General features: G+C 42.7%; 1 protein-coding gene across 3 annotated transcripts; it reads left to right on the top strand.

Moving 5' to 3' along the window:
• Positions 1–32: 32 nt before the first annotated feature.
• PON3 (paraoxonase 3) lies at positions 33–27952 on the top strand. Of its 3 annotated transcripts, none has more exons than XM_045793210.2 (9): positions 33–184; positions 1731–1801; positions 8607–8662; positions 13525–13690; positions 18295–18421; positions 21830–22030; positions 23053–23134; positions 23390–23518; positions 25941–27952. In XM_045793210.2, the coding sequence occupies exons 1-9, from the start codon at positions 111–113 to the stop codon at positions 26097–26099; spliced, it is 1065 nt and encodes a 354-aa protein (XP_045649166.2). In that variant the 5' UTR covers positions 33–110; the 3' UTR covers positions 26100–27952. The 3 variants fall into 3 exon arrangements, with proteins under 3 accessions (XP_045649166.2, XP_045649167.2, XP_045649168.2); XM_045793211.2 differs by having other exon boundaries at positions 21959–22030; XM_045793212.2 differs by lacking the exon at positions 8607–8662 and having other exon boundaries at positions 52–184.

Consider the following 27952-nt stretch of genomic DNA (forward strand, 5'->3'; position numbering starts at 1 on the left):
CGGGCAGGGAGGGCGCCGACCAGGGGGGCGGGGCCAGGAGCCTGCCCGCCACGCCCTCGGGAGTGCTAGGCGCCCGCTCGTCGCCGCAGGGCACCCGGGCACCGGAGACCATGGGGAAGCTGATGGTGCTGACCCTGTTTGGGGCCGGCCTGGCCCTAATCGGGGAGAGATTAGTGGCGCTTAGGTGAGTTGGCATCTTGATGGGGGCGTCCTTGTTCTTTCTCTCCTCTTCCAAGTTTCAAGGGCTGTCCCGTGCCACCCTCCTAGCAGGTAGGAAAGAGCATTTTTAGAACCTCACTCCTCCTCAGTTCCACCCAGCAAGCTATCCCTTGAGAAGCGCTGGTGTGGAAAGTGAGCTGTTTGCCTTTCCTAAGATGGTAGAGCAGAAGCATCCCTCATTTATTTTCTGAAAGTCGTGCCCCCCCCCAAGCCTCCCCCCGCCCCATTCCAGGTTGTCCTCGGCAGGCATTCTGCTCCTGAAAAAACGAACTCGTTGGAAGCACTGGACCTGGAGGGGACCAGGCTACCAGCTGGCTGTTTACAGCCCACTCAGATATTGCCCAAGGCCAGTGAAACACTGATGAGTACTGGGATACAGAGCTCATCGTAGATTAAAAGAGCTAGCCAGACAGCGGGGAAATGAGCTGAAACTTGCAGGTGGTGAACGGGGAAATGAGCTGAAACTTGCAGGTGGTGAGCACGGTCGTTTTGCAGGTATTAGGACCTTTTGAAGTGGAAGATCTAGTGGTGATAGGCAGAAATATTTCAAGAGAAGTCAATATACTGGGCTAGAAAGAAACGTTAGCTATGATACGCATTTCTGAGTGGATCTAAAGCTTCTGCTTGCCTTCACTTGTCTTTAAGTTGCTTTTATTTATTTCTCCAAGCAGAAGCTGATCTCAGAAGTTCACATTAGAATCTATTGAGAAGCCTGATTGCTTTTGTGAATACTTACTAATTCAACTTGAGAGTGTTTATTGTTACATTTGTTCCCAGTGCACCCAAGTGAGAGAATCATAAAAAATAATAATTACTAGGTAGATCTAAGGAGTATTTTTACAAAGTGACAGTAAGATAAGTCTAAGTGTAGAATCTTCCTGAATACAATCTAATAAAAATTTAAAATTATCCCTGGTGTTTAGAAGAATGGTTCACTGTGAAAACAGGAACGCTATATTGAAAAATAATTCAGCCAATTGTTTACATTGTGGTCAGTTTGATGACTTCTATACACTTGCAAAATAAGTCAGCATAAAAATTTTTTAAATAATGAAGTTGAAGCAAAAACTACAGGGTTTAGCCATTAGGAAACACTTGAATTTGGGGAAAGCATTTTGGTGGAGGAGTCAAAAGACAAGACTATAGGGGGTTAAAGTGCAGATTTATAATAGATAATACTTTAGCAAATTAAATAATACTACTCTGTACATTTGCAGTAATAATACTGTTCAGTTACTTATATTATCTTATAGTATCATTTATCGGGCAGCAAAGTGTCGTCCATGTATAATGGCATTTTAAGCTTTCAACAATAACCGAGTGAGATGAGTGGATACAGGTGCATTATGCACATAATGTCCACATTATGTAAATAAATGTAAATAAAAGGAGGTACCTACTTACTTGTTGTATCATCCGTAAATGATGAGAAACAAAGTTAATGAACAAGAAGATGATTAAAGACAATGTTTAGACATTGATTTTGGATGTTGTGTTTTTATCTTCTATAGACAACGAACTAATGCATCTCGAGAAGTGGAGCCAGTGGAACCCCAGAACTGCCGCCTTATTGAGGGACTTGGTATGTATGTGACAGTGCAATTTCTTGGTCACTACCTAGTCACTACCTACCTAACTGAGGCTGCCAACTAATTTATTTCCCTGCTACTCCTTAGAGCCTCCTGCCAGGAGCCTCTGCCCCATTTACTGAAGCCACCTCATCCCAGGTCTCCAGGGGCGCTCCTGAATGTCAAAGTCTGTAGCTTTCCCCCCAGCCTTTTTTCCTTACTGATGTCTCTCTGTCATTTGAAGGACCTCCTGTCCCTTACTGAACGCCTCTCCTGTCCCTTTTGTGCTATTTCACTCCCCTCTCTGTCTTCTGGTGTCTACGTTACCTCTTTTCTCTCTTCTTCCCTCTCCTTCACGGTACTCCTGGCTTCAAATATCACTTCCTTCTAAATTTATCTGCAAGTTCCAAAAGAAATATGAACTAGCCTTTACCCTGAGGAACCTCACAGCCTACTCAGATGTCTTTAAAAAAAATTAATCAAAACTCCATAGCTGCCTCCCTAAGCTCTCAAACTGCAGGCCTTCTTGTCCAGTCTGAAACCACTTTCCATTTCTGTCCTTTCCTCCCTCATACCCTCACCCACAGCTAGCTCTTCTTCTAGACTTCTCCTGTGGATGGTAACCCCATTCTCAAAGGGCTCAGTTCCATATTTCGGAGCTATATATTTTCCCCTTGTCCCTCATTGTTCTCATGACATGTGTCGGTATCAGCCTCCTCTGTGGTCCCACACAGGGCTGAGCTCACCCGGCTACTGTTACTGCTGCTTATCTGGGCTCCAAGCCCCCGTTCGCCCCGACACTGCTGCTAGAAAAACAGTTCCAGGCAGATTCTGTTCACCGCTCGGAGAATGTGCTTTTTCACTTTCTCATGGTTGCTCATGAAATCCCCTGCACCAATTTCTTCCTCTTTGCTTGCTGAAATCAGCTGCAAAGTCCTCTCCCCAGTGCTCTGAAACTCTGATTCACTTGTGACACCTATCACACACTGTATTTTATGACTAGCAGTGTTTTCTCTCTCTCTCTCTCTCTCTCTGGCAGACTGTAAACTCCCTAGGGTCAAGGACTGTGACTTATTTATCAGTATGTGACAGGATGACAGCATAGTTTCTTGTGATACGAGTTTGTATTTTCTTTTTCTTGGTACATATATTTCTTTATATACAATCTATTTCAACTATATATACATAGAGAGAGAGAGAGAGGGAGAGAGAAGGACAGAATAAGAGTCTTTTTGATTTTGGTTTTCTATCTTTGTTTTTCTCTCTTAATTTCTAAAAAAGAGAAAGAAAGAAAGAAAGAGAAAGAAAGAAAGAAAGAAAGAAAGAAAGAAAGAAAGAAAGAAAGAAAGAAAGGGAAAAGAAGAAGTAGCCTTGGCCAATGTGCTTCCTAGCCCATGGAGGAGGGTTGTGCCCTTGGGTAGAGACAGAAAGAACTGAGGACAAGCTGTTTCCTGACTCTTGTTCCCAAAAACCCCAGCTCCTTCAGAAGTTTCTGATGGACAAAGGATAAGAATATGTGGATTTTTTGAATAACGGGGATCCTTTCCCCACCGCCTGATGTCATTCTGGGGGTGGAGCAGGACCCCTGAAAGAATGGCTGCGGGGCGTTTTCAGGGAGGCTTGGATCCTTCCTACTGTGTGTCCCAGCCGGAGCACAGATCATGTGCCCAGCCGGGACCTGGAAGTGGCAGAACCGTGTAAATTAAAGGGAACACACGGGCTTGGCAGTGAGTAATTCGGTGGTGACTAGTACAGAATAAAAGCCAGATGGACCTCCCCAAATATTCTGCTTTTTAAAAACTTGCCACCTACGATATTTGCACAACCCTGTCAGAAGACCCAGTAATGACTGAGATTGAATTTCCCTTCGGTTTAGTGGAATGTGGGTGCAGGGTCAGATTGAATCTGATTAGGAAAAAAAAAAAAAGGAAATGTAACATTTGCTCATTTGTTTACTGTTTTGTGGAGTAATATTCATACTTACTACACATCTCTCTCTCAGAAGATAGGAGCTTGCCAAATAATGTAACGGGATAATTAGACTAGCTGATTGCTAACGCCTGGTCTGACTTGCAGATAGTAGAATTCAAATAGAGTTGAGAAGCAAAAACTGGGGCTAATGTTGTAAGACAGATCAACGTTCTGATTATCTAAATATTTTTAAAAGAATGGTTAAAATGGTTGGAAACTGGCAGAGAGCAAAAGAACACAACGTGACCTCTTGTGTCTATTGGCACATCTCCATTTTATATTTGGAGTGCGAAACAAGTTTGTCAATAGGGCAATTTTGATATATCTCTAAAAATAATGCCACTGCCATCATCTATAAACATTCTGCTGAGGTCTTTACAAACATTGACATCACCCTCACAACCGACCTGTAAGGTGGGCGCTGCTTGCTGTCTGTCCTTGCTGATTAAGAAACTGACACACAGCAGAATGAAGTGACTTGCCTTGTGGTCCAGAACCAGAGGGTGGTTGGCCTCGATTATGAGCCAGAGTGGTTTTCTTCCATGCCTTGTACTCTTTGTTGTGTGACCCTGCCTCTCTTATCTACTGACAACACATTTTATTGGGGAAGTGTCGGGGAAGTATGATGGCGGCAGAAAACCAAAAATCTAAGATGCAAAATGGTGAAATATTAATAAACAGAGCTAACCAAAACAGGACAGGCTGGGCATTTCAATACAAATCACTAGTGAGACCACCCTCACGAGACCCACCTATTTGATGAGTGGAAAGCCTTATGAAGCAATGGAAAACCAATAAGGATTTGAGGCAGGGCTTGGTAGGCAGTTAACAGAGCTGGAGAAGAATTCTGATTTGTGTTTTCTTCAAGACCTAGGCTTTTGTGGTTAATTTTATTGATGGAAGAAACTTTCCTCTTTTTGTTTTCCTTCCCAGTATTCTTTCTGGGAAGAAAAGTTGAAAAGCGAAAAAATTCTAACCTCCAGAAATCATATCTCCTAGATCTTTTTTTCTATGGAGTTTATCTTTTTTCCAAGGCTTGGAGGGTCAAGGATTGTTTTAACCAGGAAGTTAGTTGGCTGCCCTTGGCATCTGATCAAAGCTGCACATGAAATTCGAATAGCTTTCCTGGGGCTCCACCCTTGGCAGGATTATCTCGTAGACAGCCATTGTCTTTGGTGTCTTCCTATCTTCCTCTCCAGCCCTTTTCCTCTCCAGCAGCTTCCCCTATCTCCAAGATCTGTTTCTACTCCATGGTAGGTCGCATTTGTTTTCTTAGTTGCCTATCAGAATCTTCTTTCCAAGATGTGAAATTGTGATACTATTAATTGATCGTAATGTTTCAGCGTGACACTTTCTCAGGGTATCCGTAGAAAATGATCAAAGGCCAAGGAGACAAAGTCATGCCACATAGAGGGCTGGCAGGTTAGAAAGCAGCAGACACCTATTTGGGAGACCGGTTTTAGACTTATCGGCGGGGTTTTAGTGATGGTTGTGCACAGGCTAATAAGTATGTGGGGAGCACTCAGGGGAGGGTGTCCTGGGGGCCCTTACTCCCACAGGTGTCACCGTTGCCGAGATGCACGGTGTTGTCACGCAGGTGCAGTGTAGGTAGGGGAGGTGGGGAGAGAGGGGCGGGAATACTCTGCAGTCAGCCGGTGACACTTCTTCACATCTGAACGGAAAGTACCAGCATCCCTGTGCTCTGGATTAAGTCAGTCAATAGAGACAAGCACAGCACTCAGAACACGCCCACTCCTGTTGTGGCTGCATTATCGAGGTAGGTGAATGCTGGCAGAGGTGTCAAGTGGTATTTGGAAGATAAAAGGACCAAACTAAAGAGCACACAACTCAGGACACCTCATGCTCAGAAAGCACCACTCATTTGTCAATAGTTTAACTGAAAGACGAGACAGAGTTCAAGAAACTAACGTGGTTTATCTTATTTAGTCAGTCAAACAGCTTTTATTGAGAGTTTTTATAGTGAAAATGTAGGTATTATGTTGGGTGCAAAGCTGGAGCACTGAATGAAAACTGGCCCTTGTTCCCAGGAGGCTTACTGTCTGGTAGGAAATCAACAAGTCAACAGAAGTTTGCAGCCCAAGTGTGAATGAAATATCATGGTGGAGGTAGTCACAGGTGACTGTATTAGTACATAACATGGGTGCTAGAACTAAGGGAACTGGGAGAGGTTGCCGAGGCTGAGGAGGTGGTCTCCAAGCTCTTCTCTAGAGCCCATGATACTCAGGCAAGGGGAGGTGAAGGTGGTGTGGGAGAGATGTGGGTTGCCAAGAAGAGGGAGCAGCATGGGCTGAGGCAGGCGGGTGAACAAGGCTGACACATTTCAGCAACTACCAAGGGAAGAACTGCAGCAGAGCTGGCCTGGAGAGTGGAGAGTGGGGGCCAACAAACCGAGGCTGGAGCCAACATGTGGAGAATTTGGAATCTAGACCAAGAAGCGTAAGATTTCTGTTGCCAGCTCTGGAACACCTTTGCAGGGTTTTAAGCAGGAGAGTGGCAAGATGGACTCTGCAATTTGCAATGATGACCGTCAGCAGGTGCAGACAATGGTAGCAGGGCAGCAGAACTGACCTGTTAGGAGGCTACTGTGCAGATCCAGGGGGGAGTTCTAGAGCTCCAATGATAGTGCTCCACTGGATTCGGGGAGTAAGGAAAAAGAAAGCATCAAAGATCACTCCAGGTACTTCAGGGGATGGGTACTTGGGGGATGGAAATGCCATCCACTGAAATCAAAATATAAGAAATGGAGCAGATTCAAGGGGGAAATGTCCAAATGTGTTTGGGACATGTTAAATATGAGAAATGAAACAGCCAGGGAGGACTGCTCAATGTACAGGTGAATACAAAGGTCTGGAAGTTGGCAGAACGATTTGGTCTTGATTCAGAGATTAGAGAGTCAACGGCACATGGGTAGGAGCGGAAGCCAGGGGACTGGAGTAGGTTACACAGGTAGAAGGGTTGCTCTGCCATGGGAAACAGGCAAAGGCAATTAGGGCCTGGAAAACAACCATGTCCAGAACAGAACTGTGCAGGAAAATAGGGCAAAAGGAAACCGAAAAGTGGTGTTCGAGAGAGAAAAAGTAAGAGAGGAAAAAAAAAAGTTGGTTCAAAAATTAACCAACTTGAATTCAATGTGATTTTTTTAAATTGCTTTATTCAATTTGCCGGGTTCTCCCCATGTCTGTTTTACTCCATGTGGAAATAGCACTAAGTCTTTCAAGCCATTAAGATACCATAGATAGATAAATCTTGATTAACTGGAATGTTTAGAAAATGGAACGCTCTGATTAATTTAATTTTCAGGTTACAAGTTGGGGATTAGTTTCAGTAAGTGAATATATAATTAAATCTTCCTCTGTTCTCTCATTTTCAGTACCCATTGCCCATTATTCTGTTGATTCAAATTTGCAGTTTATTCGGCTTTGTCCCACTTTTCTTTTCCCCCCTCCCCGTCTTTGCTCAGTTGCCTTTTGACCAGCCACACATTACCTCACACCACCTTTTCCCCACGTGCGCCAGTCACCATAGCTGTGTAACAGACCACCTTGAAACCAAGGGACTGACTTAAATGTCCATTATTTTGCTCATGAATTTGCAATTTTAACAGGGTTCAGTGGACGCAGCTCATCGCTGTTCCATTTGCATCAGCTAGAGTGACCCAAAGGTTGAGAAGTGAAGTGACCTGTGACTCCTCCAGTGTCTTCTCTACCTTCTGTAGTCTCTGTATAGTCTCTCCTCTGTAGCTTCAAAGTACCCAGACTTCCTGCTTTTAAGTTTAGGGTTCCCAAGGCCCATGCTGACAGAGAGAGACAGAGAGAAGGGGGAAGGGAAGGGAAGGGAGCAGAGAGGAGAGAGAGTGAGAGAGAGAGAAAGAGATTGGGAGTGAACCAACAGCAGCTGTGGTTGTGACTTTACCTTGTCATAACCATGTGGCGTCGCTTGCACCTCATTTAATTTGTCAAAGCAGTTACCGTTAATCCAGACTCAAGGGGAGAGAACTTACCTCCTGTCGGAAGAATATGAACATCATCTTTTAAGAAGGGCATGTGACTATGGTCCATGTTGGTTCTCCCATATTTGCAGAATACAGTTTGCCAAACTAGATAACCACTGCCTTTACCCTCAGTCCTGCCTGTTTGGGACCACATCCTCTGTGGGTCTGTCTCTCTATTAGGAGCTATGTGAGCCCCCTTTTCACCCTGTTTGTGGTCATAACTTACTTCTTATATGCCTCTTTCCATAGAAAAATGCTGAGGACCAACTCTTAATGAGAAAGAGAACTGACTAAATTGTTCAAATTTATCTGTATTTGGTAGTCTTTCCTAAGACCTATTGCTTAATAATGGATAACAATTATCCAAAATTTCCCTATACGATTGGATAATGATATATTTTTAGACCTCAACAAGTTGGAAGAGAGAAATGTTTGGCCGAGAAGCCTTTAAGACACCCTCACAATGATGACTTTCCAAATGTTATCAACCCATCTGCACATCAGTCTTCTGTGGGGGATAAAGCGGAATCTCTCAGGGCATACCCTAGAAGTTGTTATTTAAAGAATAAATTTAGGCTATGACTTTATTTTATAGTTATTTGCTTTTTTCTCCTGAAAATTGAGTTCTAAAGAAAGAATTTAGTATTTAGGGAATCTGACTCAGGTTTTACTGTAGAGTAGCATGCCTATGGGATTCCTGGAAGTTAATGTAGTTTCCCAAGTAAATAGTTGAAAAAGTTAATGTAGTTTCCAAAAGAAGTCTAAAGTTTTGTCTGTGAGATTTACTTTTTAAGCCTTCATTCATGCGTCTTCCTGATCCTCCGCTTCTTTTGCAGAAAATGGCTCTGAAGACATTGATATACTTCCTAGTGGGCTGGCTTTTATCTCCAGCGTGAGTATTTTCCACGCCCCTCAGACGCTCATGTCAACAGCTGAATAGATATACATTAGTGTTGCTGACTAGAGCTGCCAGGTGGACCCCTACACACTCATCCTGACTGTGGTTAAAGCAGTCTTTAACCAGGATTCCAGAGGGCTCATCGGGCCCTAGGAATGCCCAGGTGTGCTCACCCCCTGTGTGGGCAGCTCCCTATGGGCAGTCACAAATTCAGTAGGGTCTCAGTAAATGTATATTGATTTCCATTTGATTTCTAGAAGAGTCTCCAGATTTGTCCATTCCCATCATTGTTCTATTTTGCTGGACCTCAGTTTCCGGTCGTCATGTCTGCCCTAACTGGTGTTCTTCCCTCTATGCCTGCCTGTGTCTGTGTCTCGGGAAATGTTTGTGAATCATCTGTTGACCATGTTACTCGATTCAAAAGCCTGAGCATTTTCTGTCTTGGGTCCCCTGCCATTCCTTCCAGCTCTTTCAAAGACAAGTAGAGAAGGGCCTGCATTTTATTTCTAATACCACCTTCACAGGTTTGGGGCGATCAGAAAGCTATGTGAAGGACTGACAAATAAATAAAAATAAATTAAGTACAATAAGTTGAAATATACATGGTGTGAAGATATTGAAAATTGCCATGTGTTTATTGAACAGTTGCAATTTGGAACGGGACCTAAGATTCTGAACAAGCAAATTGACTCCATTTTCAATGTGAATTCTGACTGCTGGAATTGCATGTCCTAAATATTCCATTTGGACCAATAGAATACAACCAAATAAAATGAATTTTAAAATCTATATTTTTTTGGCTAAAAGGGGACACGCATAATAATTCTTAAAGGCCTGAATATCTAAATTCTTACGTATGCACAGTATAGTGGGGTTTCATTTGGATTTTAAATTGCTGTTGGTGGCGATATGTGTTGGGGTAGGGGGGTGGGAGGGATTTTATTTCCTTAGTTTTCCTCCAAAACAAAAACTCAAACAATGCTGTCTAGAAACGTTTTTCCTTTGTTGTCTTAAATCTTCTATTGTCAATTTAGATGTTCAGTGTTATGCCAAATAGACTTTTAAAAATGATTATTCTGTAACTGGGAGATTCCTCTGCTCTTAGGAGATAATAGTTGTAGTTGCAGCTGTATGCTTCTTTTCCATTTTCACCGGAACTAAAAGTACTGAACTATTGCTGTATAGAAACTAGAGACTTTCAGCAGAGAAATGTTAACAAGGGGCTTTAAGTAATAGAGCTCTTCCTTGTAAATCAACAAACAACTCCTAGGCTAAGGACGATGTTGTTTGCTTCTTTTCAGTCTCTTTGCACTGCAGTAAGTTCAGGTCCTTGTTCTTGGTTTTTCCCATCTCCCTTTCTTGCCGTCACAGAGCACGTTTGGAAGGTGCTGAATGAGAGAGAAAGTCTGCGCGATATTTGTAGTCAGTCTAGAGAGCGGCCACGCAGGTTATTTGCTTCCTTGCCTCGGGACCTGGCAGGCTGCGCTACGCCTGCCTTCTTCACACCTTGTGGAGCCAGCTCCTCGTTGCCCGTCAGGCCTTCCTGTGGCCACACTTCAATTCCACGGGAAAGTCTCCCCCAACGCCCTTTCTGGGCAACGTGCCTCCTCGACGGCCCCTCACATTCTCTGGGCCGAGGCTCTTCCCTGCCGCATCGTATCGGACGTGCTGGCTCGGTGCTGCCGCCCCAGGTTTCAAGCTCCTCGCGGCCGGAGCCTCGTGCAGTGTCTGTTCCCGCGCTCGGCGCCTAACGCGCTCCCTGACATGCGCGGGGGCTTGGAAGTTACTGAACGCGTGCGATGGGCAGTGAGGGCGGTAGAGAAGTTCAACGCCTACTCACACGCACGTGTAGCCTGTTGGGGAAAATAAGATGCTGCCCCTCCAGGGGATCTGCACCATTTTCAGGGGCGAACGACATCCGCAGAATTGCTTGCACTCCCTTGCTACAAATTCGTACCCGACTGCCTTAAGCAGAAAACCAGTTGCATATGAAGCCACTTATTGGAAGTGTTTCATTCAACACGACACTTAACGTAGGTCAAGTTTGTTTGTAATGTCCTACCTTTATTTACATATTAAATCATTTCAATTTTGAGAACGTTCAGTCTCTGAACTAGCTGGCAGTGCCTTTGTGTGCGCACCCGGGCTACCAAGATACTTGCTACAGTGGTCTTCCTTGAGCTTTCTTCCTCAGTAGCTTTTCCACCGTCAAACCCGTCCTTATGGTGTGGCAGAAAGAGTGTACAATTAACGATGTGAGTGACTTAGGCGATTCACTTCTCTGGGCTTAATTTTCCTTGGGTGAAAGGGAAGAATTAGATGTCTCTGACATTATTTGTCCATTATTACCATGACCTAAGCTGCTGGGCTTGGTGACAGCCTGACTCTGCAGAAAGGGTAGACTTGAAGACTGAATGTCATGATTTCATGGCCTGATATTGGGGAGAACAGTGCTGGCCTTAACTGAGAGTAATAGATACAAATGAGAGGAAGGGTTTGGGGAGAGGATGTTGATTTTGTTTCTGACAATTTGATTTCGAACGGCTGTTAGGAAGAAGTCGGGAATGCAAGCTAGAGCTCCAGAGAGAGGTTCCAGGTAAATGGGCAGACCTGACAATAACCGGTATAGAAGAAATACCTGAAACCTTATGAATAAGATCTGCAAGGAAAGAGTATAGAGCAAGAAGAAAAGAGGGATGGACGAGGATAGAAGGAGGAGGGGGCAGAAAGAGAAGCAGGACTCCTATCTGGAAAGTCTACTTTTGACTTTTTGACAAGGAGTAAAGGGGTACATCAGAGTGTCAGATGCCATAGAGATACAGATAAGGAAAGGGGGAGGGGTTTTCAAATGAGATATTTCGGAGAGCACTGAGGTGACCTTGACAGAGGTGCTTCTACAAATCGGTGAGAGTTGGAGCCAGTCAAAGCAGGCGACAAGACCAAGTGATGTTTCTAAGAGAGCTGACAATGAGGGGAAGGCAAGATAATGTGTGTTTGAAGGAGTAGTAAAATTAGGAGAAGATTTGTCTCGAGGAAGGAGAAATGAGCAATTTTTCAGGCAAACGAAGGGGCACTGGTGAGAAATGAGGGTAAAGCAAGAGAGAGACTGTAAGTTCTAAAGACAGGTCCCCAAGAACAGACAACCAAAGAAACAGGTGGGGGAAGTAATTAACTTGAGAACAGAAGAGGGAAACTCTTTCCTAAAGAGAAGAGGGAGAAAGGAAGAAAATTGACAAAATTTACCAGACAGAAAGGAGGGAGTCAGAAGAAATTCATGCTGAGCTGCTTGAGTTTTTTTTGTTTGCTTGTTTTTTTGTTTTCAGAGAAATAGGAAGTAAAGTCATCCATTGAGAATAAAGAGGAAGAAGGTGGGTGCTCTGGAAGATAATAAAATTAATTGACGATGGATACTTAGGGAAATGCAAGAGATTACCCATTAGAATGAACAAAAAGATTGACAAACAGTATTGAATGTCTGTTTGAAGTTGGGATGATAACTTTGCAGCAGAAGTTTTCGACCTGATTTCGACTGGCCCCATGTAAAAGCTAGACCAGGGCAAGGGGAGTTGGTAGGAATTTGATAAAGAAGCAGTAAGCAAAGGGTGTGGCTTCCTTAGGAGACTGACTGTTGGTTGACAATGACAGCTTCAGGGTCTGGAAGGAGAAGTTTGTGGCTAGGGGCATGTGGTTCTCTCCACCAGGTGAGGTGACCTAAGAAAGCTGAAGTCGAAATGGTACCTCCTTGGATGGGCTTTGGCAATGTCATTGTGGTCTGGGGGAAAGCCAGGTTTCCAGTAAGACTTAGGCATAGAAGAACTGTTCTTAAAAAAGCTTGAAGATGTATGTGAGGTTGCTTGCAACCAAAGATTGACTCCCCCAGGGGTGGGGTGAAGGGCGGTGGAAGGGCCAAGAGTAGTATTATTGTAAGTAAGTTTGTGGAGGTGTGTATGCGTATTTATAAGAAAGGGAGGGGACAGGAAGACAGAAGACAGAGTAAGAAGATCATTTAAATCAACTGTAAATGGAAACAAGGGTGTAAGAAAAGATATGACATTGTTGATGTTGTTATATATCAGAATGATGGGGGAGGGTGCCAGAGACGAAGTGGGCTGAGTTTTGTCATTGGTGTAGCACGAGCCAGCTCCAAGTTTGACACAATGACCTGGGATGCAGCAAAGGCCCAACTGGTCCTTCCAGGAGAAAAGAGCCACTATCCAAGTTAGCGACATAAACTTTTTGCAATATTTGAAGAAAAGGATTCATTTCTAAGTTTTCGGACATAACTGTAGGAACAAAATAGGTCAGAAATAGTCAATTTTATGTGACTGGTTCCCTATGTGGATTCTTGGCTGCCTCTACTATTTGTCACTACCTAATATAACAGACGTAGGGATGGGAGCAAAATAATGAGAGCATATATCCCTTCTCTCTGCTTTAAGGAAGGTTAGTTGCTGACTGTCAGGACTGGAAAACACAGACTGTCAGGACTTAGCAATCCAACACTTTAACTTCCTCATTTTATAAATGAGGAACCAGAGGCATAGGCAGGCCAAGCGACTCACACAAACTAACCCAGCCTAGTGTCTTGCGTTACACTTTTTGGCTTCCCCCCTTCTCTCTATATTAGTAATTGAATATGGGTTCTTCCCACATTCCCATTCCCATTCCCAATGGCCCAGGGGTCATTGGTAATCCCTCAGATCAGATAATGGCATCAGCTGACAGAGCAAAAAATCCCAGAAATCTAAAAGAAATGCAGAGCTTTGAATATTTTTGTTAGGCTTTGAGATTCTAGCTTCCATATGAAAATATTGTGAGGCATATATATGCACTTACTTATTTTATATTTTGTACAGGGATTAAAATATCCAGGTATGCCAAGCTTTGCACCAGACGAGCCAGGACAAATCTTCTTGATGGATCTGAATGAGCAAAACCCAAGGGCCCAGGCACTAAACATCAGTGATGGTTTCGACAAAGCATCATTTAATCCACACGGAATCAGTACTTTCATCGATGAAGGTAAAGCCCGAATGCTTAAAAATAAAGGGTAAATGAGGGAACTATAAGCCACTCAACCTCCACGACTCAGTGTGTATGTGAAAGGAGGGAAAATTCTATTTTATCAGAAAAATAATAAATGTGTACCAAACATTTGTAGACATCACATTAAAAACAGGAGACTAGAAGATGGTCATTCCTTCTTCCTCACCTTCTTCTCTTTCCATTTGACCTTCAAAACCAGTTTGGAGATTGTTCTCAGAAATCTAACGTACGAACTCAAAGCCCTTTGAAAATAATTGTGTGTCATATTAGAAAACATAACATGAAAGAAAATGAGATAAACTGGACTTCATCAAAATTAAAAACTTTCTGCTTCAAAAGACGCCATGAAGAAAGTGAAGAAATAGTCCAAAGAATAAAAGAAAATATTTGCAAATCATATATCTGATAAGAGGCTTGTATCCAGAATATATAAATCATTCTTACAACTCAACAACAAAAAGACAACCCAATTAAAAAATGGACAAAGGATCTTAGTAGACATCTCCAAACAGATATGCAAATGGCCAATAAACACATGAAAAAATATTTAATATCCTTAGTCATTAGGGAAATGCAAATCAAAACCATAATGAGATGGCACGCCATTCCCACTAGGGTGGTTATAATAATAATAATAATAATAAAAAAGCAGACAATGACAAATGCTGGCAAGGATGTGGAGAAATTGGAAACCTCCCACTTTGTTGGTGCGGCCATTTTTTAAAGCAGGTTGGCGATTCTTCAAAATGAACACAGAGTTACCATATGATCCCCAAACTCCACCCCTTAGTATGTCCCCAAGAGAATTGGAAACATAGGTCCACACGAAAACTTATACACAAATGTTCATGGCAGCATTATTTCTAACACCCAAAAGGCGAACATAACCCAAATTCTCACCAAGTGATGAACGTATAAAAAGGAGTGAAGTTCTGATGCATGCTACAACACGGGTACACTTTGCAAACACTATCCTAAGTGAAAGAACGCAATCACTAAAGGCCACATAGTGTATGATCGCATTTGTATCAAGAGTGCAGACCTGGCAAATTCACAGAGACAAGAATGTGGCTTAGCGGTTGGCAGGGGCTGGGGGGAAAGGGGAATGACCAGCTAATGGGTTTGGGCTCTCTTTCTGGGGTGATAAAAACCGTCTGGAGCTAGAGAGTGGCCATGGTTGCACAACTCTGAATATACTAAAACCCACTCAACTGTACATTTTAAAAGCTTGAGTTTAACAACCATGGATTATATCACACAAAAAGTGTTGCAAAATATCTAAGTTACTAGTACGTTGTATATACTTTACAACAACCATTTCTGATGTTATTTGCTACCTGTTCATAGTTCATAATTCCTGACTAATATAATTTTCAGATATTTGTGGGTCCATAGGGCATGTGGAAAATAAAAACAGTGGGACCTCACTAATAGTAACTACGGGAAGGAAAAGCCAAATGGAAGTGTTGCAATTCGGAATTTTTAAAGAAATTGTGTGTTAATTCTTTCATTATAATTCTTTACATACTGGAGTTACAATGTATTGTTAAGAATGCATTTGTTGGAGTGGTTTTATTGAATAAAAAAAGAATGATTAATACTTATTAATCCGCTCATCCCACGATCTTTGTTTAATTCCTTTGGTCAGCACGAATAGACTTGTTCATTTTTAAATAAGTGGGTTCCTTTTAAAATATTCATATATAATTTATTTACTCCTCAAAATAAAATGCTGGGCCCAACCTTGCTACATCTCCCCTTCCTGCCCCATTCAGTCAGCTAGTTTCAACATTCCGTCCAATTTACCCTCCAAATATTTCTCCAAGCTGTCAGCCTCTCCCCATCCTCGTGGCCACCATCCCATCCCAAGGCCCCGACATGTCTTCCCTGGATTCTATATTGGCCCCCTGACTATACCTTCCCTCTTATACCACCTCCATCCATTTTCATAAGCAAGAGTTATTTTTTATGCAAATCTGATCATGTCCCTCTCTTCTTAAAATTCTCCGTATTGTTTCCATTACTCTGGAGAAAAATCTCAATTCACCAGAGTGACCTGGGTTCCTAGGCGTTACCCGTGTGTATTCCGGCATGTGGCTGTTTTCTCCAGCCTCACCAGATACCACCTTCCCCTTGACTCCCTGGTCCAGCCACACTGGATTTCCTTTAGACCTATAAAATGCTCCATGGCTCAGGGCCTTTGCATTTGCAATTCCCTCTGAGTGGAATGTCTTGCCACCATTCATGACTTACAATTCCTCATCATTCAGGCCTCAGCTTAAATGTCACCTTCTTAGGGAAGCCTTTCTACCATCTTGTTTCTGGCTGTGAACCTTATTATATTTCTTCTCAGTATATTCCTTCTTTTGGCACTCGTCAAAATGGCAATTAAAGTTTCTTATTCATGTTAAATGATACCAACCTTCTTTCCCTCTCTCACTATTGTCCTATAGTGAGCTCCTTTGCATCTTTAGATCCAAGCTTGTCACTCTTTAAGTGGGTGCCACTCTATGAAGAAAGCATCTCCCCTCTCCAGTATTCTTGTATTTACTAGTTATTTCTTACCTGTTTTCTTCTCTAGAATAAATCACCATAAAATGACGTGTGACTTGTTTATTGCTGAATTCCCATAGTCTAGAACAATGTCTCTTGTGTAGTAGGTGCCCTACGGACATGTGTTAAATGAATAAATGAGTGAGTCCCGTGAGACGGGGCAGATATTAATACTCAGTTTTACAGATGGAAAAATGGAGGTTGAAGAAAGGCAGCGACATGTGACTTCACATCTGTCATTAAATGGCAGTTCCAGAAGTAGAACCCAGGTGGTCTTCTTTTAATCCTATATCCTTTACTTGGGTGAAATTAGGGCTCCAAGCCCTGTTTAAATTATTTGAGTCACCGTTTTTTTGTCTGACCTCTGGACACCTTCATTGGAAAAAGTATAATGAGTGACCAGATTAGCCTGGAGCTATTTGATTGTATGGGATAGTGTTAGAGGTGGGGTTTTTTTGTTTTGTTTTGTTTTGTTTTTTTGAGGCATGGGAAGTAGGGGTTCATGTTTTGATTTTGTTCTGTTTTTGTTTTTTGAGATGGAACCAGTTTACAGATTAACCCTCAAGCGTTTAATCAGACTTTTAGAAGCTGAATATATTATGATTGCAATCTTATTTTACTTATTAGTTACTTCCTTTGTGCATTTAACAAGGGCAAAATATTACATATAAATTGGAATGGAATGAGAAGACAAAAACCAAAAATACTCTTTTTTTTTTTTTAAGATTTTATTTATTTATTTGACAGAGAGGGACAGCGAGAGAGGGAACACAAGCAGGGGGAGTGGGAGAGGAAGAAGCAGGCTTCCCGCCTGGCAGAGAGCCTGATGCGGGGCTCGATCCCAGGACCCTGGGATCACGCCCTGAGCTGAAGGCAGACGCTTAACAGCTGAGCCACCCAGGCGCCCCAAAACCAAAAATATTCTTACCGAGCATCTCTCCTATGGAAGGAGGGGTCCGGTAGAAGCCTAAAGAAGGCGTAAAACCAAGGCAGCATGTGTGATGTCCACGCTGCCACGTGGGGGCTGAAATCCAGCTCGGACTTTGCTTGCCAAACCTCAGGCCCTGGAACAGAGCTGGGTTGGACTAAAAGAAAGATTTCCTGTGCGGGAGCGCCTTTCCTTAATTAGGGTGAAGGTACGTGTGTGGCTCCGGGGCCCTGAGTACAACCCCCGCATCTCAGAGCTGGCGCTTGCTCTATTGCACGATTGGGAACCCATCAAGAAAGGCATAGGGGACATGAATAGACAGGCCCTGCAAATGGAGGATGGGGCCAAGCTCTTTTCAGAGCTCGTCTGACCGAGAGCTTCCGTCAAGTCAGAAAACAGTATTTTGAGAAAACAGACTACTACCCTTCGTCCTGTCCCCAGCAATTCACATTTCAATATGAAAACAGCTAGGTGAACATTCTCAAGGTTGGCAGTACCTAGAACTGACTGGTCTTCTTTCTCTTGCATTCATATTCACTTCTGTGTCCGTCGGGCTCATCAAACATTGTTGTTGCAACGTTAGGTAGTTGACTTGTGTCAGAACTTTATTCTCTAGCTGGGACACGTTCCTTATTTTAAGATGTTTACCTAGCCCTGACATTTCTTGAATGTGTGTTGCAATGTAGGCGTTTCTCACAGAAAGGAATTCTCAGCATACTTTTGCTCACTTGCACCCCCTTCTTTTGTTGAAGGGCCACCTTGGGAAACCACATCCGTCTGTGCACCATTGTAGTTCTGTATCTTCCTGTTGGAGAGGGGATGTAGGTGAGGCTGAGGAGACCATTGAGAAACGTCTGGGCTTGGCTCTGCCACTTGGTGGCGGTGAAATTGCTGACGAGTTTTTCACCTCCTGAGCCTCAATTTTCTCAGTAAAATGGGGATTCCGACATTTGACCTCGCAGGTGTACTGTGGGAATCAAAGGCAAGGTGTGTAAGAAAAGTGCCTGAACGTGACCAAGTTGTACGCCAAGTCTAGTAAGGTAATAATAGTTGCAGTAGAAGTAAACTTCTTGGAAATTATGCCTTTTTTCCACCTTAGACCATACTGTGTATCTTTACGTCGTGAATCATCCCCACATGAAGTCCACGGTGGAGAAATTTAAATTTGAGGAACAACAACGTTCTCTTGTACACCTGAAAACTATAAAACATGAACTTCTCAAAAGGTATGGAATTGAAGTATCTCGCACTTCTATTTATTTTGCGCCTCTGCCGTGTGCTTTGTTTTCTCTGGTTCAGCAGGCTTAAACTTTTGTTTTGTGGCATTTTTTTCCCTAAAGCTCTCAAGAGGTTCCCATGGTGACACTGCCGAGCACCTCACTAGAAATTGCTGTATTCGGTATTGAATACCTTTATATTCTGCAACTTTCTGAAAGCACTTTAATCCTGTGAAGGTGCTCAGTGAGATTCCCAGCTCTAATTCCGTCCTCCACACCACAACAGTGCAAGACCCACTATTGGGCTCTCTTCAAACACCTACACCTTCTTCTAGTTGTCCCAGCAGCTTGTGTTCTGAGAGGCTTACCGACTGGGTGTTATAACCAGCCTCCAGATGGGCCACTCCTTTGTTCGCTGAAAGCTTCAGAGCAGGATTTGAAAAAAGGCTGTAGGCACACATGAAAATTCACATTTACTAAGCATTGACTACGTGCCAGGCCCTGTGTCAAAATACTTCATTTAATTCTCCCAACAGCCTTTAGTAATAGGCATGAGGAAACTGGGACCTAAGAAGTTTTGGGTTAAGTAACTTGCTCAAATTACATAATTAGTAAGTGGCAGAACCAGAGTGTAAGCCTAGATCGGGCTGAATTCAAAGCCAGACTCTCAGTCACAGTGATGAACATCCTTCATACTGTGTTGAGAAAAATACCTTAGTTTTTTAGTGGATAGTTTGCCTGTTCCAAGGCTGTAACAAACGAGGAAGAATTTGTCTTTTATAAATGGACTCATCGCTGAAAGACAGTAGAAGTTAATCTTTTCTGTGATAGAAGAATAGGAAAAGAAATGCAAGGTCACCTTCTCTCCTTTGCTCTCTTTCTCAAAATCGTGTATGAATTTCTCCCTGTAGAATTTGGGGGTGACAAAAACAGAGGGCAGAAAAAGAGAAGTTGGGGTGACTGAGCTCTTCCCATGACGCATTGCACCGGGTTCTGAGGCACAGCGGGGACCAGGACCACCATGGGCTGACTGAGAAACTGAACAAATTTCTCAACCTATGTTTCAGTGTCTTCAGTGAATGGGGGTTCTCTCACTGGCCTGACTTACCTAACTGGTGATTGTGACATGTGACCTCACTGAACGAGTTCCTTTCGGTGAAAGCACAGCATGCGGGAAAACTCAACAGGCAGCTACTTTACTGGAGAATTACCATCCCAGGAAATGGAAGTGAGGGATCAGCCTGAGGGGGTGTCATGGGTTGAATTATGTCCTCTCAAAAAGATATGTTGAAATTTTAACCAGCCACCCCCTCCCTGCAACATCTCAGAACATAACCTTATTTAGAAACTGGATTACTGCACATATACTTAGTTAAGATGAAGTTATACTAAAAGTGGGGGTGGATCCTTAATCCAATATGACTTGTGTCCTAATCAGAAGACAGACAGGGAGAATGCATGTGGGGATGGAGAGTGAGATTGGAGTGAAGCATCTACCAGCCAAGGACTGTCTAGAGCGACTGGCAGCTGGAAGAGGCAAGCACAGATCCTCCCACAGACGCCTCAGAAGGAGCATGGCTCTGTCAGCACCTTGATTTCAGACGTCTCGCCTCCTGGGAGACAGTAGATTTCTATTGCCTCACACCCCCAGTTTGTGGCACTCTGTGACGGCAGCACGAGGAAACTCATGCAGGGGAGAGGCTCTATCGAGTGTGTTATTAAGCGAGCCCCTGCTAAGTGCAACTGCCTGGAATCATGGGATTGTCCTCCTGTCAGCAGCGTGAGCCTCATTTTAGGACATTCTGGCCACAGTAAGAAAGGAGAAGAGTTTATTCACCAGTCCCATCTCCTATGAGGTTTGCCCCAAAGGGGTGTTAAGTCCTGCACGTTCCTGGTTGTGCATGTGCACGTCAAGCCTGGTGATATCCTGGGCTTCGGCATCCACACAGAAGGCTGGAAGTCGGAGCCTGAGGCCTGCCGCAGAAGTGAGGTAAGGCACTGCAAGGCTGCGCTGGGGAAGGCCTGTCAGAACCAGGCAGAACTGGCTGAAGAAGTGCCGTCTGGAACAGGGCAGGTGACGCTCTGAGGACCTAAAGAGGATTTTTGAGAGGTGCCCTGATACACAACCTTAACAGAGCTTTTCAAGGGGTAGAACAAGGTGCTATAGGATCGAACTTAACCTATGGTGTCTGCCAATACTTTTTGGAAGAAGGAATGCTTAAGCAGAGACCCAAAAGATGAGTGGCCTAATGACCTTGGGAAAGTCATTGTAAATCAAAACCTCAAAGTATTTCCTGTTTCATCCAAATTTTTTTCTAAATTTAATCTAAAAGTATTTAATCTTTACATTTTTAAGTCACTATCTCTTTTTTCTTTTCCAAAATGTAAATGACTGTATTGCTCTTTACTCTTATAAGAGTCTGACTTCTTTCTTTTAAAAATTTCAATAATACCAAAGAACATAAGCAAGAAAAAATAGCACTCACAATCCCAATATAAAGATCAGAATGGACTGGGTTATGTTACAATAACAGAAAAGAAAAACTGTAACATTTTTAGTGGCTCAAAACCACAATTTTTTTTTTCTTACTCATGCCGTATGCCCAATGTAAGTGATTCAAGGACTCAATTTTATATTGTCCTCACGTAGGGCCTTAAGAGGCCACCCTTTTAGTCATCAGAAAAGCTGCTGGTGGGGCGCCTGGGTGGCTCAGTCGTTAAGCGTCTGCCTTTGGTTCAGGGCGTGATCCCGGCGTTCTGGGATTGAGCCCCACATCAGGCTCCTCCACTGGAAGCCTGCTTCTTCCTCTCCCACTCCCCTTGCTTGTGTTCCCTCTCTCGCTGGCTGTCTCTCTCTGTCACATAAATAAATAAAATCTTAAAAAAAAAGTTGCTGGTTACTGTTGAAGGGTAAGGGAAGCATGGCGGATCACAAACTGGCTCATCTTCTTTCTGGAAGGCACGAGTATCACTTCATTTCACTGGCCAAAAGCAAGTCACATGGCTGGGACAAAGATGCAGGGCATGGAGAAGCCGAATTCTAGAAGAAAGAGAACCAGAGCATTGGTGACCACCGATAATAACCATTACTGCCCTACAACCCCCACAGATAACCATTATTAACATTTACAAGTCAATTGTACAATTTGGAGTTGAGGTTTGTTTGTGTATCTATGTGTTTTTGCTGACTTCTGTGGAAGGGAAGATTGAGAAAATAAACGGCTTAAAGAAAACCCATCAGGTGCAATGAAATATCATGTACTTTGTGTGGAATTTCTTAATTCATACTGCTTCACATATACTTTTTCAAATGGATGAACATAATGGTCTTTGAGATTCGGGGTTTTTGACAACAATCTAGATATTTAAATACTCCGTGGTTTTGCTCTCTCTCTCTCTTTCTTTTTTTCACTTTAGCCTGAATGACATTGTGGTTCTTGGACCAGAGCAGTTTTATGCCACGAGAGACCACTACTTTACCAACTTCTTCTTGGTCCTATTAGAGATTATCATGGATCTTCATTGGACTTATGTTGTTTTCTACAGTCCAACAGAGGTCAAAGTGGTAGCCGAAGGATTTAGTTCTGCCAATGGGATCACAGTCTCACTGGACAAAAAGTAAGCTTTTATAATTTTCCAATACTTTGCTCTTGACATTTTAGCGGATTCCTTCCTTTAAGAGGTGATTACTTCCTTAGGCTTAAGTAGTCACTATATCAGCGGAAGGATCAGCTGTGGCCAGGGTTCGTTCACACTGTGTGTGATCGCAAGCACACCGTTTGTCCTCTTGCGTGTCAGGCTCCCCCCAGTGAAGTGAAGGCTGTGGACTCAACGAGGTGAGGCCCTTGTTCCAATTTATTGTGAGACTCCAGAAACACAGTTACCCAACACACTGAAAAGGAGAACAAACGCACAATATCTCTGCCCTTAATGAGGCTGAAAGCTATTTAACCACTTACACTAAGTTGAGTTACCCAAAAGTTCTTTTTAGAGAAGGAGACCTGACTTAGATTGGGCATTGTGATTGTATAAATTTCAGATTTACTGATATACTGCAGGAGAATTTTCTGTAAGAAAATACAATTTTATGCAACATGAAATTCTCTGAGAAACTCTTTTAAAGTGTTTTGAAATGGAAGGTTTTTTTAAAAAGAGAAGTACCCATGAATATTAAGATGTGCATTTGAGATATCTGAGACGATCCATGTAGAAAACAACTCTAAGTGTTCTTCCTCTTTTTAAAAATGATTGTGATTGAGCCTCCTGGTCGTCTGATACTCCTTTGTAAGCGCTAGTTTTTTGTGGAAGTATTGACTCTTTTGACCTTATAATAAAGAGGTCTGCTTACCTCCACCCAATTTAAGGAATCAACTGTGACTCCTAAGTAACGAGACTGAGCTTATATGTCACCTAGAAACACCAAGTTCACTACTTTATAGTCACAGCTCATATCTAAAGCTTACTTAAAGCTCTTGAAGAATACAAAAATAAGACGCTCTTATCTTCTTGTACTATGGTTTAGAAAGACATTGCAGTGGCATGTGGCACTCTTGTGAATTGTTAGACCTCTCCTCCAAAGTAAAAGTTACTGTCATCTCTCAATATTACTTGCTTACACATAAATTCTATTCACTTCAAAGGTATATCTATGCAGCCGATGTAGCCGCTCAGAACATTCATGTACTGAAAAAACATGAGAACTGGGATTTAACTCAAGTGAAGGTAAAAGTCCCCTGGCTGGCCCACCCAACATGGCCTTAAGATCGGCTCCCATGCCTGACCTAGAAATGTGCTCTTTGAATGCAGGAAACATGACTATTTTAGAAGAATATCAGTGAGATTGTGCTTGCACTTCTAAAATTCAGTTGTAAGGGCCTTAAAAAGACCCATTTCAGGAGCCAGAAGGAGCTGGTGGGAGGGAGGAGGGGTAGAGGAGAAAGTTGGAACAATGTCTTTTTATTTCCTCTTTGTTGGAAGGTAATCCATCTGGGCATCTTAGTGGATAACTTAACTGAGAATCCGGACACGGGAGATATTTGGGCAGGATGCCACCCTAATGGCATGAAGCTGCTGATCTATAACCCTGAGGATCCTCCAGGCTCCGAAGTAAGTTCCTGTATTTCTCTGAGCTCACAGGCAAAGCTGCAAGAACAATTTGTTGAGGTGACTTGGGAGAATTTAGTGGGTCACATGCGGCATTCCAGAACTGAACGAGTTCTGCATATGGAAAAAGCAGAGATTTTGGCAGGATGGGGAGATACAGCCCATTAACCTTTTCAGGTCTCCTGGTGCCAATTTAACATCAGTGCTAGACAACATGTCTCATCCTTGCAAGGGTTGTACTTGCTATTGGGAGGAATAGATAAGTAGGAGCTTGATGATTCACGTTGACCTAGATTGCTATGTCATATTTCCAATCAGGATATAGGCTCTGAGAAGGGCCTGAAGTTAGGCAAAGGGAGTCCTATGTGGGACCATCGTCTTTCCCACCACCTACCATGAAGCTCAAAAGAAAGGATTTAAATGACTGTAGTCTCAAAACAAAATTAGTTTTTGCCACCAGGGTCTAATATATATGATCGTGTTGAAGAATGTCTCATTTTAAAGATGTTATTTGTGTTATTTAAAATCTCTTCTAAAACAGGGGTGTCTAGGTGTCTCAGTTGGTTAAGCACCTGACTCTTGATCACAGCTCAGGTCTCGACCTCAGGGTCGTGAGTTCAAACCCCATGTTGGGCTCCACGATGGTGTGGAACCTATGTAGAAAAGAAAAAGAAAAAAGAAAAAATATCTTCTAAAACAATAGCATACACCATTGAATTTTATATGACATTAAAAACAAGAGCAGCATTTTCTACAGCACTGAGTTTAAGAATAACAAATCTCTAGTAAGTTCAGTATAGATAGAAATTCTTGGCACACATACTCTGAGAGATTAATTCACAAAAATTTATTGAGCGCTTATATGGGCCAGACTTTGTTCTAATGCCTGGAATGTATCAAAAAACAAAACATACAAAGATCTCTGCTCTTCTGGATTTGGGGGATAGACATTAAACAATAAGCATAAGAAATAAATTAATTATATAGTAAGCTTAAAGGTGGTTAAGTTCTACAGGAAAAAAAAGTATAACAGGGTAGAGGGGATCAGGATTACTGTGAACAGGGGGATGGGCAGTCCTAGTATTAAATACAGAAATCAGGGTAGTCCTCATTGAGAAGGTAAGGTTTGGAGAAAGATACAATGTTTGAATCTAGGTTTGGGGAGTTGGGAAATTCCAGTTCAAACCCTAGCCTGGTAATTAATTGGCCCTGGTAACCTACACTGATTTCTGCTTCCAATATTGCTCTTCCTCAGTTAAAAAGAAAAAAAAAATTTTTCTCTAATTTATTAACACATTAGTCACAGCTTCTTAAAAACTAACAAACAAGCAAAAACACCAAAAAATATAAAGAGAAACAAAAATCTGAGCCTAGAGCCTAAGCTAGCAATCTACCTTGGCTTGGTATCCATGCCCCCCAAAGGGATACATATTACTCTTTTATAAGCACCCAACAATGTCTGCTGTAGGAGAACGAAATTATGATCCGTAGCATGTTTGGAAAGTTGGTTAGGATCTTTCTTATGTCTCTATTTTCAAGTTCATCGTATGTTTATTTTAGATAAGACTTCCTCCTTCACAAAGACACCCTTCACTTGTGGTTGAGGCTAAACTTTTCTACACAAATTCCAAGTTTGAGAATTTTCATGTAACAAACCTGAGATGAAGTTACAGGATCTTCCTTAAGATGAAGAAACAAAACTCAACTCAACTCTATTCTAATACGTGTTGATACATATTCATGACTCATGAATTTCTAACTGGTTTCCTTTAATCCCTATCGTGTTCTATTTGAGTGAACTTCATCCAGGCTGTTTAGAGAACCGAGCGCTTACATGTTTACCAACGCGCACACTAAAGTGTATTAATCTCGAGGGTCAGTAACAGTAGTAGGCGGGGTATGTCAGATTGAATTCCAAAGTATGCATTCTTCCTGCTTCCTAGCCACGTTATGGATTCGAGGGGGGCTCTAGCTGGGAAACTACCATCGCACTGGTTACGAGGTTAGGTTGGCTTGCTAACTGAGTGTCCCTTCATCCTTTCTCTCTTGTGTTTCTCTCCCCACACAGTAGGCCTGGTCAAAGGCAAGACCCTTCCCCACAGAGGAATGCTATTCACTCCAGAATTAGATAAGAGCACCCACTGGTTCTCACATCCCTCTTCTATGGGAGATGCTTGAACTATCAAAATTGTGTAAACAATCTTGTTGGGGAATTTGGCGAATGTCAGATAACCAGTCCACTTGATTGCTTAGATATAATTAGATCATTAATACTGTCATCAGAATAAGAAAAAAAATAATAGTACACAAATTTCAGTGTATTGATTTATTGGAAATATATTAGTCCTGGAGTATTTGAGAAGGAACATGTCACTGGCAGCCTTTTGCTCATATAGTATACTGACGAATAATCTTTTCTTGACAGGTGCTTCGCATCCAGAATGTTTTGTCTGAGAAGCCTAAAATAAGCACCGAGTATGCCAATAATGGCTCTGTGCTTCAGGGAAGCTCTGTGGCTTCTGTGTACCACGGAAAACTTCTCATAGGCACGGTATTTCACAAAGCTCTGTACTGTTTGCTCTAGACTCCAGACATTCCAGAAAGTCTTGTCAATCAATGAAAGACAAAATTGCAAGCAGCAAAATAAATGTGTTTATTTGGGGTCTTAGGGATTGCAACATGGGAGACACAGATTCGAACAGAATTGAAAGCGTGCTCCAGAGAGACAAAGGAGGTTAGAGTTTTTAAAGAGGAAAAGAGGGGATTTACGTAAGTTGTTTGAAGAAAGGGTGCTTGGTGTTGGTGTAGCTGCAGTTACACTGACCTCTGTGTGATTGTGTTAGGGTGAGGCAGAAAGTCCGTTTACGCCCATTTTAACACCTGGCAGATGGCTCGGCTTTTAGCTGAGCTCAGCAAAAATTCTGAGAATTTGCTAGAGAACATGTGTGTAAGCCCCACCTCGATGTCCTCCCGGCTCCATTTTAAATAACTCTCGTAGTAATGGTCACTCACTTTTATTGTCTCTGTTGTAAATCTACATGTCTGGTAAAAATAAACCCGTAATTAGGGGCACCTGGGTGGCTTAGTCGGTAAAGTGTCTGCCTTCCAAGGGTCCTGGGATCGAGCCCCACATCAGGCTCCCTACTCAGTGGGGAGTCTGTTTCTTTCTGCCTCTTCCCCAGCTTGTGCTCTCTCTCCATCTCTCTCTCTCTCTCACACTCTCTCACAAGTAAATAAATAAAATCTTTTAAAAAATTACCCATAATTATATGATAAGTGGAATCATACATAAATGACAACCACCAATAATAGTATGCCCGGCTTTTTTGGTGAAGAAGCCTCGCAATTAAGTAATATCCGCCAAGTCGTAAGTCAAGTTAGTGGCAGTCCAATAAGAAGCCCTACTTCTCAATGCTTTTTGTCCAGTATCTTCAATATTCTTTCTCCAGTAAGGTGTGTAAGCTGTGGTATCCAGCTCACCCAGGGCTCCTCGCCAACTGTGAAGCAAAACTACTTCCTACAACGGATGACCCGAGCCTCCTGCAGCCCAGATCAGGAGCAAAGCTCAAATACTGACGGTTCCCCTTCTCTTCCTGTGGTTGTGCTAGGCCCCAAACTGCCAGTCAAGTGCCTAGGCCATGGAAAAAAGCAAGAGCCGGCACCATGAAACTGCCCAAAGCCTTCTTAAACTTGCAGTCTCTCCAGTACACACAGGAAATAGGCTCTGGAAAATCTGAGGAGACAGGCCTCACTGGCTACTTTAGGGCAGAAAGGGCTGATCTGTTCCCTTGTAACAGGTGTTTCTGCGTAGTGCTATCTGTGTCTGGAGTACTCCAATTGGCTTACCTCGGAACTACGGGATGCAGCCTTAGGGCTGTGACCTGCAACTGCTTCAGACTTTCCCTGTGGTTAATTCAATACACACCCTATTAATTAACATCCCACAGACTTCAAACCAAGGAATCAGAAATAAATACTATGGTTCTGGGTTCGAGTCCCGCCTTAAGGACCAACTCAACCTTAATTTGATGAGAATGAATAGAAATGTCCCTTTTCTGGTCAAAAACCAGGACAACCTTTAGCAAGTCACTAATGGGAGTCAGTCTGCCCCAGCACCCCACCCTCTTCTCCTTTCACAACTTCTGCTGGGGAGTAGTTAGTTGATTTTTACCCCCCTTTCCTCTGGGGATGGGGAATTGAGGAAGCTTCTTTATTTCCTAAAGTTTTTTGCTCAATTAGATCTAAGTTTTGCTGAAAAGTTTTGTATCAGGGTAAAATTCTACTATGTAGCCCATGCAACCCTTTCCGATTCAGACAAGAAGACTGTAGTTTCCATTGATACAGGGGAGGAAGGACCCAGCAGAATGTTCTAGTCAGTTCTTAGATTTTAAGTTTTAAAAGCCTAATCATCAGAGAGATACAGGAAAAAAAAAAGAA

Source organism: Ursus americanus, chromosome 3, assembly GCF_024610735.1.
Source record: "Ursus americanus isolate L20-20 chromosome 3, mUrsAme1.1.p, whole genome shotgun sequence".
Lineage (NCBI taxonomy): Eukaryota > Metazoa > Chordata > Mammalia > Carnivora > Ursidae > Ursus > Ursus americanus.

What these genes read in the sequence shown, in the direction of transcription:
- PON3 (XM_045793210.2), top strand. Translation starts at nt 111, where the DNA reads ATGGGGAAGCTGATGGTGCTGACCCTGTTTGGGGCCGGCCTGGCCCTA. An exon ending in GAGAGATTAGTGGCGCTTAG is followed by an intron (nt 185 to 1,730) that starts GTGAGTTGGCAT and finishes TATCTTCTATAG; the next exon opens with ACAACGAACTAATGCATCTC. An exon ending in GGGATTTAACTCAAGTGAAG is followed by an intron (nt 23,135 to 23,389) that starts GTAAAAGTCCCC and finishes CTTTGTTGGAAG; the next exon opens with GTAATCCATCTGGGCATCTT.